Genomic DNA, 10,933 nt, shown 5'->3' on the forward strand with positions numbered 1-10,933 from the left:
TATAAAATTTATAAATTTTGTGTAAAAAATGTAAATTACTGTAAAAATGTGTAAATTACTGTAAAAAATGTGTAAAAATGTGTAAAAAGTGTGTAAATTACCTTTAAAAATGTGTAAATTAGTGTAAAAAGTGTCTAAAATGTGTAAATAAATGAAAAAAGTGTGTAAATAAGTGTAAAAAGTGTGTAAAACGGTGTTAGAGAATGTTTTGGAGTGTTTTGAGGATGTATAGAGGGAGGAATAATCCGATAGGTCGTGTGGGATTTAAAAAGGCTTTGATTCGTGGCAGAGCGCAGAAATCGCCTGAGATTCTATTACCGCCGTACATCTCAATCCAGGTAACTCAACTCATCCTATAATCCGTAGGAGCTGAGACTAATGTTGAATTCTGACTACATTTCGTGTTTTCGGAGCGCTAAAGTCTCAATCTCGAAACGTCAGTACACCTGGTCAGACTCACACGGAAGAACCTTTCAGACCTCGTAATCACAATAATTACTTATTACCAGATAAATAACACAATAGAAATGTGTAGTAACAAGAGGAACGTGATAATTCCATATGAGACATCGAGTTACTTGAGTAAAATGATGCGATTTAAACCCATTAAAGTTGATCCGGAACCTGTGATCCCAAAGGTATCTCACACACTAATTCACAAATTTAGAGTAAATCCGTGGGTATACCAATTATTGCCGTTGTCGGACATCATAAACATGGGAAAACCACCCTCATCAATAACATCACCGGTATCCAATAACTCCATACTATCCCCATTATTTACCATTTTGCAACCTTTTTACTTTATTTTACAATTGTTAATTATTTTTTGGTAAATAAGTGGTTACAGCAGCAGATTATTGAGTTATTTTCCTCGGTAAAAGCTAGCCCGATCAACTTTGGCATTTATTTCCAAAATCGTGTTTTTTGGAATTATTTTTTCCCTAAATTGATCAATTTTCTAACATTTTGTAGGCACCAAATTCCATAATACAGGGGTAACAAGTATAACAGGGGTAACGGTGTGTGATTGTGATGGTAGGTTTACATATTTGGACACTCCGGGTGATGTGAATTTTGAGGTTCTGAGGGGTAGGGCAATTCACGTGTCAGACTTGTGTGTAATTGTAATCTCGTCAGAGGGCCCTGAAACCGTGACCCGTGACGTCATTTTACAAGTTAACAAATTCAACACTCCAGCCATTTTCTGCATCACCAAGAGTGATTTACACTATAACAACGTTGATATTATCAAGTCAGAACTGTCACTGCAGCTGAACTTACTACTCCAGGCCGGACTAATCCACAGAAACTTCACACAGGAATTGGATAATGCTGTGATTGTGTCCTCTTACGATAGGAGTAGTATTGACACACTCAAGGAAGTAATTAAGAGAAAATTACGTGAAATAACACCCGGTCACACTGTAATTGATAAAGTAAATAGTGTGGAGAATTTTGAAAAGTATGTGAGAAGATCGAACAGTTTGGTGGGTTCGAAGGTGGTGAAGGGTGTTGGGTTTATCTTGGAAGTTACCAAATCGCAGTCCCACGGCATTGTCCTAAACGTCATTGTCACTTTCGGCACCATCACACACGGGAACTATTTCGTCGCCGGCACCTCATACGGCAGAGTCTCCTCCTTACTCATTACCAACACTGTTAATAGTGTGAATAGTGTAAACTCTGGTAACACTAATACTACTGTAAACACTGTAAATAGTGTAAATAGTGTGAATAGTGTAAAAGTGGGAATGGTGGTGGGCGTGACGGGATTGAGGAGTTTGGACGGTGTGGGAGTGGACGATGAGTTGTTGGTAATGTCGCAGCATGACGCGTTTAGGCTAAGTCAGTACAGGAAACAAATCCAAACACTAAAATCATCACAAATCAAAGGTCCAGAAATCAATACCCCGTGGAACACAACCCTACACGTATTTACTCCATAGTTAATTATGCTCTTAGGAATATCCAAATGTGTATAATAATCAACTAAATGTAACTAATGGAACTGTGGAACAGTCTGTAGATACTGTTCCAGTAGACCCTGTAGCCCCCTTAGATCGTGTGGAGACAACTGTAGCCCCCGTAGAGTCGTTGGAGAGGTAATTTTACGTGTGTAACTCTGTTGTAGTTCGATATACTTAAAGCCCCTGGAGGAGGACGAATGGACCTTAAACGCCAAATTACATAACCAACAGTTACACCAACGATGGCACCACAAATACGCCACCAACTCTCACACAACTCACTCTGTTAACACTTCAGACAAAGTTGACACAACTCACACAGTTGACACAGTTGACACTTCAGACAAAGTTGACAAAGTTGACAAAGTTGACAAAGTTGGGGGAATAGTTGACAGAGTTGGGGGAATAGTTGACAAAATTGGGGGAGTGGTAGTGCCTGTGATATTGAGGGCAAATTACTTGGGAGTGTTTGAGAGTTTGTTGGACGGGATAGAGGAGCTAGAGCGTGAGTTGGGAGTGAGGATACCGTTGGTTCACGGCGGGATTGGGCCGGTGATCCCCAGTGACATAGTCCAGGCACAAATTGGAAACAAGTTCACATTCTGCCCCGTCTACAGTTTTCAAGTACCAATCCACACCGACGCAGCCAAACACGCAATCATCAACAAAGTTGTCATCAAGTCATTCAACCAACACGCCGATCTACTCAACGATATCAGACAACGCTGCAATCACACACTCAAACTTCAATAATTTACTACGCCACTATTTACTCCATTATTTACCCCTAATTACTCCATTATTTACCCCTAATTACTCCATTATTTACTCAGTATTTTGTATAGTATTTACTCACTATTTTGTATAGTATTTACTCAGTATTTTGTATAGTATTTACTCAGTATTTTGTATAGTATTTACTCAGTATTTTGTATAGTATTTACTCACTATTCTGTATAGTATTTAGTAAAGTATTTACTCCATTATTTACTCAGTATTTTGTATAGTATTTAGTATAGTATTTACTAAGTATAGAGTTAGTGTTTACTAAGTATTTAGTATAGTATTTGGTAGGTGTCTGGGTTTTAGGGTAGTCCATAGGGTGTATAATTACTATAGTAAAGTACGATTAAGAGCGTTTAAGATGATGTTTACGGAGTTTTACAACAGTTTAGAGTAGTATAGAGGGGTTTAAAGTGTTTATTAAGTAGTAAATTTAGGGCTTAATATTATATAATATATACTATACATTATACATATGTATATATACTATAGTATACTATATATAGTATAGTAAATATGGTATATTATGGAGTATTATGTTAAGAGTAAATCTCCCGCATTTCCAGCATTATTACACTGTTAAATCAGTATTAATTCGTTAATTATCTTTTTTATCAATAACTTTGTAGATTTGTGGACTTGGTAATTCTGTCGATAATTTGGTCAAATTTCCCCGGGGTGAAAAAAATTCTATTAATAATTATTTTAAACAATTTGGTGTAAAAATGTTAAGTGAATATGTGATTAATAATATCCAATACTCCCCCAAAATCACACACTCAAACTGTCAAATCAGGTACTCAATCCCATTACTCACCTACTCTTACTCTATAACTAACTCACTAATATGATCAGATGTGTGACATTGCCTAGGGAGCACCCGGTGTTGGTGGGTGGTTTGGACGGCTATGGCACGAGACTACTGAGCGAGTCTGAATGGCGAAAACTCGGCATTAAAATGTCCAAAGGCTGGACTCACTCAGGCTACTCACCCTACGAATCACACATTCTCATCTTTCAACTGCACACACAGTAATACAGTAGTAAGGAGTAACACGTAATACAGTAGTAAGGAGTAACACGTAACACAGTAGTAAGGAGTAAGATGTAAAAGAGTAGTAAGGAGTAAGATGTAAAAGAGTAGTAAGGAGTAAGATGTAACACAGTAGTAAGGAGTAAAGTGAGATGAGAATTGAAAGTTGTTAGAGAAGTTTGTTGTGTTTGTGTTTGAGAATGTTTGATAAATTTGCTTCTTCAAAGGCTTTTTTCTTTATACTCATTAGGTATTCCTCCCTTTTAACACTGTCCACAGCTGTTAACTCTTTTTCGTCAGTGTTCTGTAGTTGTGATATCTTATTAAGCTTATCTTTAATGTGTAATTTACCCTCTTGAATCATTGAATCCAATTGCTCATCCACTGACACAACGTGTTCAGTTGGTTCAGTTAATTTGTTTAGTAATTCGATTTGCATTTTTCGGTTGGCAGTTTCGAGAATCTCGTCTGGTGGACAAATGTCCTCATTTACTCCAAACGCATACTTCATCGGGTCATATCTCCTAGGACGCTCAGGTCCTTTTACCCTGCGAACCGGAGATTTGTCTGATTTACTATCCAATTTATCATGTGATATGTCTGATCTACGTGATTTACTATCCGGTTTATTATGTGATTTGTGTGATTTACGATGTGGTGAGTTACTTCTACTTCTGCGATATCTTTCTCTCTCCCTCCCTCTACCCCTATCTTTATGTAGCTCCCTCTCGCTATGTTTATGTAGCTCCCTCTCACTATCCCTATGTTTATGTAGCTCCCTCTCCCTATCCCTGTACCTATTAGTAGCTCCCTCTCCCTCCCTCTCTCTACCCCTATGAGTATCCCTCTCCCTCCCTTTATCTCTATGAGTATCCCTCTGGCTATCTCCAAATTTCCGCCTAAAATGAATACTAAAACTAAGTAAATTACTGTTTGGCTTTGAGATTGGAGTATTTGTGTATAATTTGTTGTTGTTGCGTTTCAAGTTTCTTGATGATGAAGAGCGGGTCTTCTCTGAACTTGTTTAAAGTTTGTTCGTAAACTCGGGAGGAGTCTGTCAACACTGAACCCACAGACTTGTCATCCGATTCTGGCCTACGTAACTCACCCCTAGCACCCGGGATACTCTCACCCAGCAAGTAACTCTCCTATAAATCATACAGTTATTAAGTAAATTAGTTAACTCGTGATAATTGTAGATAATGAGATTAGTTAACTGGTGATATTATTGGTAGTTACGAGGTTATTTTGTTGTTGAGTGGGATCGTTGTAGAGCCATTCGAGCCCTTCAGCCTCGATTTTCGACGAACCCGTCCATTTACCCTTGTCCATAAATATTCAACTTAATTATCGGGAAAATTGTAATATCGTGTAAAATATTATTATTGTGTAAAAATATTGTGTAAAATATTGTGTAAAAAATTGTGTAAAAATAGAATTAATATTTGATAAATGAAATTTGTAAGGTATTTTATTAAAAATTTGAGAGTTAGTTTTTTTTATCCAATTTTTCAAATCCCCAACGCCGTCAGCTTTTGCGATTCCAACTCCGTCAGCTTTTGCGATTCCAACACCGCCAAGCCCCGTGATTCCAAGCCACAAACTCACAAATCTCACGTTAACCACAATACTAATAATATTTACAATATTTATAGTGTTAATAATATTAATAATATTTATAGTGTTTAATGTATTTGTAGAATGTTTATATGTTTGGTTCGGTAAAATCGTTGCCAGAGGGATTAAGCAAGCATCCGCTCCTACAACGTATTTTAAACACTAATTAACTGTACTAATATTCTAGGGTTAGAATGTAAATTAGTTGATTTTGGCCCGAATTTCGGTGTAGCGGTGGATAAAAAGTCAAATGTGTATCTTTGGGGCTCTGATACTCAAAATGGTATTCTAACACTTGTAATCATCATTCTGTAGAATTTGTTAAACCCTTTCTACTCTGTACATTATCCAACATCAAAGACCTACAAGTATTTCTATAGTAGTTTTACACATCCCCATTATTTACACTTTTTGCAACCTATTGATATTTATTTTACAATTGTTAATTATTTTTTGGTAAATAAGTGGTTACTGCAGCAATTGTGGTAATTATTTTCCTCGGTAAAAGCTAGCCCGATCAACTTTTGCATTTTATTTTTTTAACCCTTAAAATAATAATTAAAAATTGATTTAGTGTGCGAATAATGAGATTTACATATTATTAAGCAATGGAACGGGTAATCTCTTTAGTATAACAATTTGTAGTATTACTAATTAAGGACGTTAATGACATTCTGAACACTCCACACGTGAACTGTGTGTTACAGGAGATACCAGAGTTTTCTGGCGGATTTTTGTATAATAATCCGAAGATAGTCAGGATGAGTATTGGGCAGTATCACAGCGCTTTCATATCAGACGACGGATCGCTCTGTAACAATTATTATTTATTCGTTAGACTGTTCAGGCAATAACGAATTCGGACAATGCGCTCAAAAACCAACACAACTACACACAGAATCCACTTTCCTCGTTTACAATAATAATACCAACACCATCGATCAGATACCACCCACCAAAGTATTTTTTACCTAGTTTTACCCTTCCCCACTTACTATTCAAATTTGCAACCTTTTTGATATTTATTTACAATTTACAATTATTTTTTGGTAAATGTGTAGTTACAGCAGCAGAAATGACTGGGTAAGAAAATTTATTTCTCCTAACCCGATCAATTTTTGCACTTTATTTCCAAAATCCATAAATTTACAATTATTTTTTCATAAAATTGATCTACATAGATAATAATGTGTTTAGGTAAGGTTTAGGGAGAACGTGAGGATAAAGGACGTGGTGTGTGGTCAAACCCATACTCTCTGCATTGATACCAATAATAATATCTACTCGTATCTTCTTTACCTATTATTTTACTCAATATAATATTGTAATGTGTAAATATAGATTTGGGGATGATAGTGAGATTGAATTATTTTTTGGTGACAGCAGGGGTAAGTCAATCTTCGAACACCGACACTACAAGCCCTACCTCAAACGCATATACAACTTCTCTCCCATCAACACCTCCCCAATCATCTACAATCAAACCGAAAAGTATCTCTAACTTCTTTACTCATATACAATTGTTACACAGTTAACACATACGTAGTTAAGTAGTAAACAGTGTAAATATTGTAGACACTTGCAATATGTGCCGGTGCGGATAAATGAGATGTCACTTCTGAAGAGGTATGGAGAGCTGATAAGGAAATCAGACATTAAACTACAAGCCGGAAATCACTTCACCATCATCGCCATCACCCCGACACACTCTCTCCACACTGTCAACAATGTCAACACTAACAATAGTGTCAATAATGTTAACAATGTGAACATTGTCAACAGAGTGAATGGTGTGAACAATTCGATAATATTGTCGAGTGGCTTGAATGTGTCTGGTCAGTGTGGAAGTTTGGACCCTGTGTCAACAGCGGCTAAGAGGGTAAGAATAAGTAAGCCTGTTAGGGATTTGACATGCGGTACCGCACACTGCTTTCTACTCACCAATAACTCCATTTACCTCTGGGGAGATAATAAACAGAAACAACTTAGTTTAGGTGCGTTACGGGGCTTGCTACCGCTCACACAGTTATGTAGCCACAGAGATAGCCACCCCAATGGGACTCTTTTTACCCTTAGCACTTTGTTAATTAGCTCTCCTTAGGTAGTTAAGTAGCTCTCTATCCCTATCCCCTAAGTAGCTCCCTCTAGGGGTATTAGTTAAGTAGCCCCCTCTCCCTTATGTAGTTAATTAGCTCCCTCTCGGGGTATAGTTATGTATAGTTAAGTAGCTCCCTCTAGGGGTATTAGTTAAGTAGCTCCCTCTAGGGGTACAGTTATGTATACTTAATTAGCTCCCTCTAGGGGTACTATTTGCAATATTTAAGTAGCTCCCTCTAGGGGTATAGTTAATTAGCTCTCCTTAGGGGTACATAGTACTAAGTATATAGTAAGATAGCTCCCTCTAGGGGTACTAGTTAATTAGCTCTCCTTAGGACTTAATTAGCTCTCCTTAGGTAGTTAAGTAGCTATCTATCCCTTATGTAGTTAATTAGCTCCCTCTAGGGGTACTATTTGCAGTAGTTAAGTAGCTCCCTCTAGGGGTACTAGTTAATCAGCTCTCCTTAGGGTATAGTAAGATAGCTCCCTCTAGGGGTATATAGTTAATTAGCTCCCTCTAGGGGTATAGTTAATTAGCTCTCCTTAGGGGTACATAGTACTAAGTATATAGTAAGATAGCTCCCTCTAGGGGTATTAGTTATATACTAGACTACTATAGTTACATACTATAGAAGTACTATATAGATAGTTGTAAGCTCTCCCTTATGTAGTTATTTCTCCTTAGGGGTATTAGTTAAATAGATGTAAATATGCAAGCACCGTAACGGAATATTAGATAAAAAAACTGTTTGGACTCCCGAAAGACTAAAATTAAACCCCGAAGAAGAGATAAAATACATCAAATGCTCATACAACAACTCAGCCATCATCACACAACACAATCAATAATCACACAACACAATCAATAATTTAATCCCACCAATTATTTTATTAAATTAAATTAAATATTAATAAATTAAATATTAATATTAAAATAAAATAATTAATGGTAAATAAGAAGAAGCCTCCTAGGGGGCTCGAACCCCTGACCACCAGATTAAAAGTCTGGCGCTCTACCGACTGAGCTAAAGAGGCCTCAATCCAATCCCATATCACTCTTTCACCTATCCACTCAATCCTACACATTCTTACACTATTATATAATTTATTCCATATCTTCCAGATTCCACTACAATAGTGTAAACTGTACCATATTTTAATATTGTACCATATTATAATACTGTACGATAGTGTAAATAGTGAGAACAATTGTGAGATGTTAAGAATGTATGAAAGATTATTGGTGGTATTGTCTAGGGAGCGGAATATATATTTTAATTTATCGTTGGAGAATTATTTATTGAGTACTTTTTCCACTGGAAGGCTGTGGAATAATGTTAGTAATTCGGCGTACTCGAGGGTTTTGTACTTTTGGAGAAACTCACCCGCCGTCATCATTGGAAGGAACCAAAACCTCTACTCAGAATGTAATTTAAACAATATTACACAAGATGTCAACATCGTCAGAAGATTCACAGGCGGTGGCGCTGTCTACCAGGTTTCTTCACCAGTCTACTCTTTTCCACACTTTTCTACACATTATTAGTAGTGTTATATTGATAAATTATTGAAAAATTGTAAAATTTGGCAAAGTGTCAAAAAGTGTAAACTCGTGACAACAAATAATTTTACTAAATCCACAATTATACAGATAAAATATATACAAAATAAGTATTAAAATGATGTAACAATTAATTAATATAATTTATATATTATATATATATTATATTATATATTGTGTATATTACACATTGTATATACAACGTAGTATAATACACGTAGTACAGTAAGTTGTATAGTATTGTAGGACTTGGGGAACTTGTGTTTTACGATCATTTCAGACTCCAAGACCCACGACTTCAACACGAACTCTCAACTCATCTGCTCAGCTCTAACCAAACTCATTGGTAATTCCTACACTATTAATCTTATTCACTGTGTTATTCTTATTTACACTATTAATATTATTTACTGTGTTAATATTATTTACTGTGTTAATATTTGTCAGGAGTCCGATGTGATCCTACGGGTAGAAATGACATGTGTGTAAATGGTCTTAAGGTGTGGTGATATTAGATTTACTTGTTTTATAGTTTTCCGGATCCGCATTCAAAGTGTTACCTAACGCTGCTTTACATCATGGTGCGTTACGGTGCTTGCATCCAATCACAGGGTTTAGTCATACCCTGGGGACTATTTCCACAGTTATTCCCTTCTAGACAGTTAAATAAGATTATGCATTAGGAACGTTGTTGATAAACATAAATAAAGGTTCCTTGGAGAAGTACTTAACACCCGAAAAGTCCAAACTCGCCGTAATCCCACAATTATACAATTATTTCGTTAACTATACAATTATTTCGTTAACTATACAATTATTTCGTTAACTGTGCAATTTGATAAATGTGTGTAGAAGCACAATGTGAAGAGTGTGGAGTCAAGAGTAACTAACTTGGCTCAGTTCAAACCTGACATCACACACCAAGAAGTACTTTTAACTCTGTTATAATTCATTAGGTCTGTGACTCCATCATCAGTGAGACCGTCACACACTTTCAATACACACACAGCGAAGTAACTACATAGCTAATTTTACCATGTAATGTGTAGTTGTGGGAAGTGGATCAGACTAGCGAAGTGTGCAACGAACAGGAGTTCAAGGAATGTTACAACAAACTTACCGTAACACACAATATAACATGTGATTTCAGGATAGAGACTGGATTTATGGGACGAATTTGAGGAATGAGATGAATGGGATGAATGGGATGAATGGGATGAATGTGAGGAGTTTGAGGAACAGGTTTGAGTTTGGGAGTGTCGAGTTCTGTCTGGACATAAGAGACAACCAAGTAGAAAATGTCTTCATCTATTCCGACATGCTAAACGCCGATTTCATCCAACACTTGATCAAGAAATTCAATAAATCCCCATTCCCAAACACTTTTCAGGCGTTTGAAGAGATTCTCAATTCCGTGGGTAATCTGGAAACTGTGTCAATATTGGTGTAGAATATCCAAACTGTGAGGAATATGTAAGACAAATCAAGGCGTGGCTACGAGAATCTTTATGATTAATATTATACATGTGTAATACTTAGTAGATTGAGTTTATGAGGTCAACTGATCCCTTGGTTGGGGATATTTATGTGTAGTTTCCAGACTAATGTCATATCTAGGCTCAGTAGAATGTCATTAGATTTAGTTATTTGGGTACATTACAGGTAGTTAATTACATTACCCACCCATAGTCAACTTACTCTCAACAGTGTTTGAAGGAGCTAATTACCTAATTTAAGGCATAATTAATGTATAATTAAGGTGTAATTAAGGTTTAATTATGTTTTATTATGCTTTATTCTGTGTTAATTTGGTGTTATATAACTATACTATAGTACTATAAATATACTCCCACTACTATACACATATACATA

The 10,933-nt window shown here is 36.3% G+C and overlaps 5 protein-coding genes and 1 non-coding gene across 6 annotated transcripts; 4 read left to right on the top strand and 2 right to left on the bottom strand.

Annotated features, from left to right (window-relative positions):
* Positions 1–29: 29 nt before the first annotated feature.
* On the top strand, positions 30–2,738 carry infB (Elongation factor Tu GTP binding domain protein). Its single transcript, XM_061305160.1, has 7 exons — positions 30–338; positions 367–482; positions 536–638; positions 668–749; positions 976–1,934; positions 1,966–2,105; positions 2,135–2,738. Exons 1-7 carry the CDS (start codon positions 204–206, stop codon positions 2,721–2,723), a joined length of 2,124 nt encoding a protein of 707 aa, XP_061161725.1. The 5' UTR covers positions 30–203; the 3' UTR covers positions 2,724–2,738.
* Positions 2,739–3,289: 551 nt separating this feature from the next.
* On the top strand, positions 3,290–3,832 carry TpMuguga_01g01189 (Cyclin-dependent kinase regulatory subunit family protein; the record flags this gene model as incomplete). The annotated part of the gene is made up of 4 exons (XM_761617.1): positions 3,290–3,340; positions 3,383–3,549; positions 3,609–3,785; positions 3,820–3,832. The coding sequence occupies 4 exons, from the start codon at positions 3,290–3,292 to the stop codon at positions 3,830–3,832; spliced, it is 408 nt and encodes a 135-aa protein (XP_766710.1).
* Positions 3,833–3,939: 107 nt separating this feature from the next.
* On the bottom strand, positions 3,940–5,203 carry TpMuguga_01g01190 (Pre-mRNA splicing factor family protein). The gene is made up of 3 exons (XM_761618.2): positions 5,026–5,203; positions 4,717–4,934; positions 3,940–4,685 (listed from the first exon to the last, which is right to left on the bottom strand). Exons 1-3 carry the CDS (start codon positions 5,116–5,118, stop codon positions 3,956–3,958), a joined length of 1,041 nt encoding a protein of 346 aa, XP_766711.1. The 5' UTR covers positions 5,119–5,203; the 3' UTR covers positions 3,940–3,955.
* Positions 5,140–8,386, top strand: TpMuguga_01g01191 (Regulator of chromosome condensation (RCC1) repeat family protein). Its single transcript, XM_061305161.1, has 11 exons — positions 5,140–5,403; positions 5,487–5,553; positions 5,591–5,686; positions 5,719–5,771; positions 5,978–6,020; positions 6,049–6,216; positions 6,242–6,363; positions 6,601–6,689; positions 6,745–6,894; positions 6,979–7,397; positions 8,237–8,386. The coding sequence occupies exons 1-11, from the start codon at positions 5,239–5,241 to the stop codon at positions 8,347–8,349; spliced, it is 1,485 nt and encodes a 494-aa protein (XP_061161726.1). The 5' UTR covers positions 5,140–5,238; the 3' UTR covers positions 8,350–8,386.
* A 76-nt stretch (positions 8,387–8,462) lies between these two features.
* Positions 8,463–8,535, bottom strand: TpMuguga_01g01248. Its single transcript has one exon. It is a non-coding gene; the product is annotated as a tRNA-Lys (tRNA).
* lplA (lipoyltransferase and lipoate-protein ligase family protein) lies at positions 8,535–10,593 on the top strand. Its single transcript, XM_761620.2, has 10 exons — positions 8,535–8,998; positions 9,308–9,407; positions 9,509–9,561; positions 9,594–9,642; positions 9,745–9,815; positions 9,914–9,988; positions 10,018–10,074; positions 10,111–10,182; positions 10,212–10,479; positions 10,512–10,593. The coding sequence occupies exons 1-10, from the start codon at positions 8,717–8,719 to the stop codon at positions 10,571–10,573; spliced, it is 1,089 nt and encodes a 362-aa protein (XP_766713.1). The 5' UTR covers positions 8,535–8,716; the 3' UTR covers positions 10,574–10,593.
* Positions 10,594–10,933: the final 340 nt, after the last annotated feature.

The sequence above is a fragment of the Theileria parva genome, chromosome 1, assembly GCF_000165365.1.
Source record: "Theileria parva strain Muguga chromosome 1, complete sequence, whole genome shotgun sequence".
NCBI classification, from domain to species: domain Eukaryota; phylum Apicomplexa; class Aconoidasida; order Piroplasmida; family Theileriidae; genus Theileria; species Theileria parva.

Coding starts and splice junctions, on each gene's coding strand:
- TpMuguga_01g01191 (XM_061305161.1), top strand. CDS start 5,239: ATGAAATTTGTAAGGTATTTTATTAAAAATTTGAGAGTTAGTTTTTTT. Junction 6,690..6,744: donor ACCAATAATAATATCTACTC/GTATCTTCTTTA, acceptor GTGTAAATATAG/ATTTGGGGATGATAGTGAGA. Junction 7,398..8,236: donor ACAGAAACAACTTAGTTTAG/GTGCGTTACGGG, acceptor ACGGAATATTAG/ATAAAAAAACTGTTTGGACT.
- TpMuguga_01g01190 (XM_761618.2), bottom strand. CDS start 5,118: ATGGACAAGGGTAAATGGACGGGTTCGTCGAAAATCGAGGCTGAAGGG. Junction 4,935..5,025: donor CTCAACAACAAAATAACCTC/GTAACTACCAAT, acceptor TATGATTTATAG/GAGAGTTACTTGCTGGGTGA. Junction 4,686..4,716: donor TCCAATCTCAAAGCCAAACA/GTAATTTACTTA, acceptor TATTCATTTTAG/GCGGAAATTTGGAGATAGCC.
- infB (XM_061305160.1), top strand. CDS start 204: ATGTTTTGGAGTGTTTTGAGGATGTATAGAGGGAGGAATAATCCGATA. Junction 639..667: donor CGGAACCTGTGATCCCAAAG/GTATCTCACACA, acceptor TCACAAATTTAG/AGTAAATCCGTGGGTATACC. Junction 750..975: donor CCTCATCAATAACATCACCG/GTATCCAATAAC, acceptor AACATTTTGTAG/GCACCAAATTCCATAATACA.
- lplA (XM_761620.2), top strand. CDS start 8,717: ATGTTAAGAATGTATGAAAGATTATTGGTGGTATTGTCTAGGGAGCGG. Junction 9,562..9,593: donor TGTGTGTAAATGGTCTTAAG/GTGTGGTGATAT, acceptor CTTGTTTTATAG/TTTTCCGGATCCGCATTCAA. Junction 9,989..10,017: donor CTGACATCACACACCAAGAA/GTACTTTTAACT, acceptor ATAATTCATTAG/GTCTGTGACTCCATCATCAG.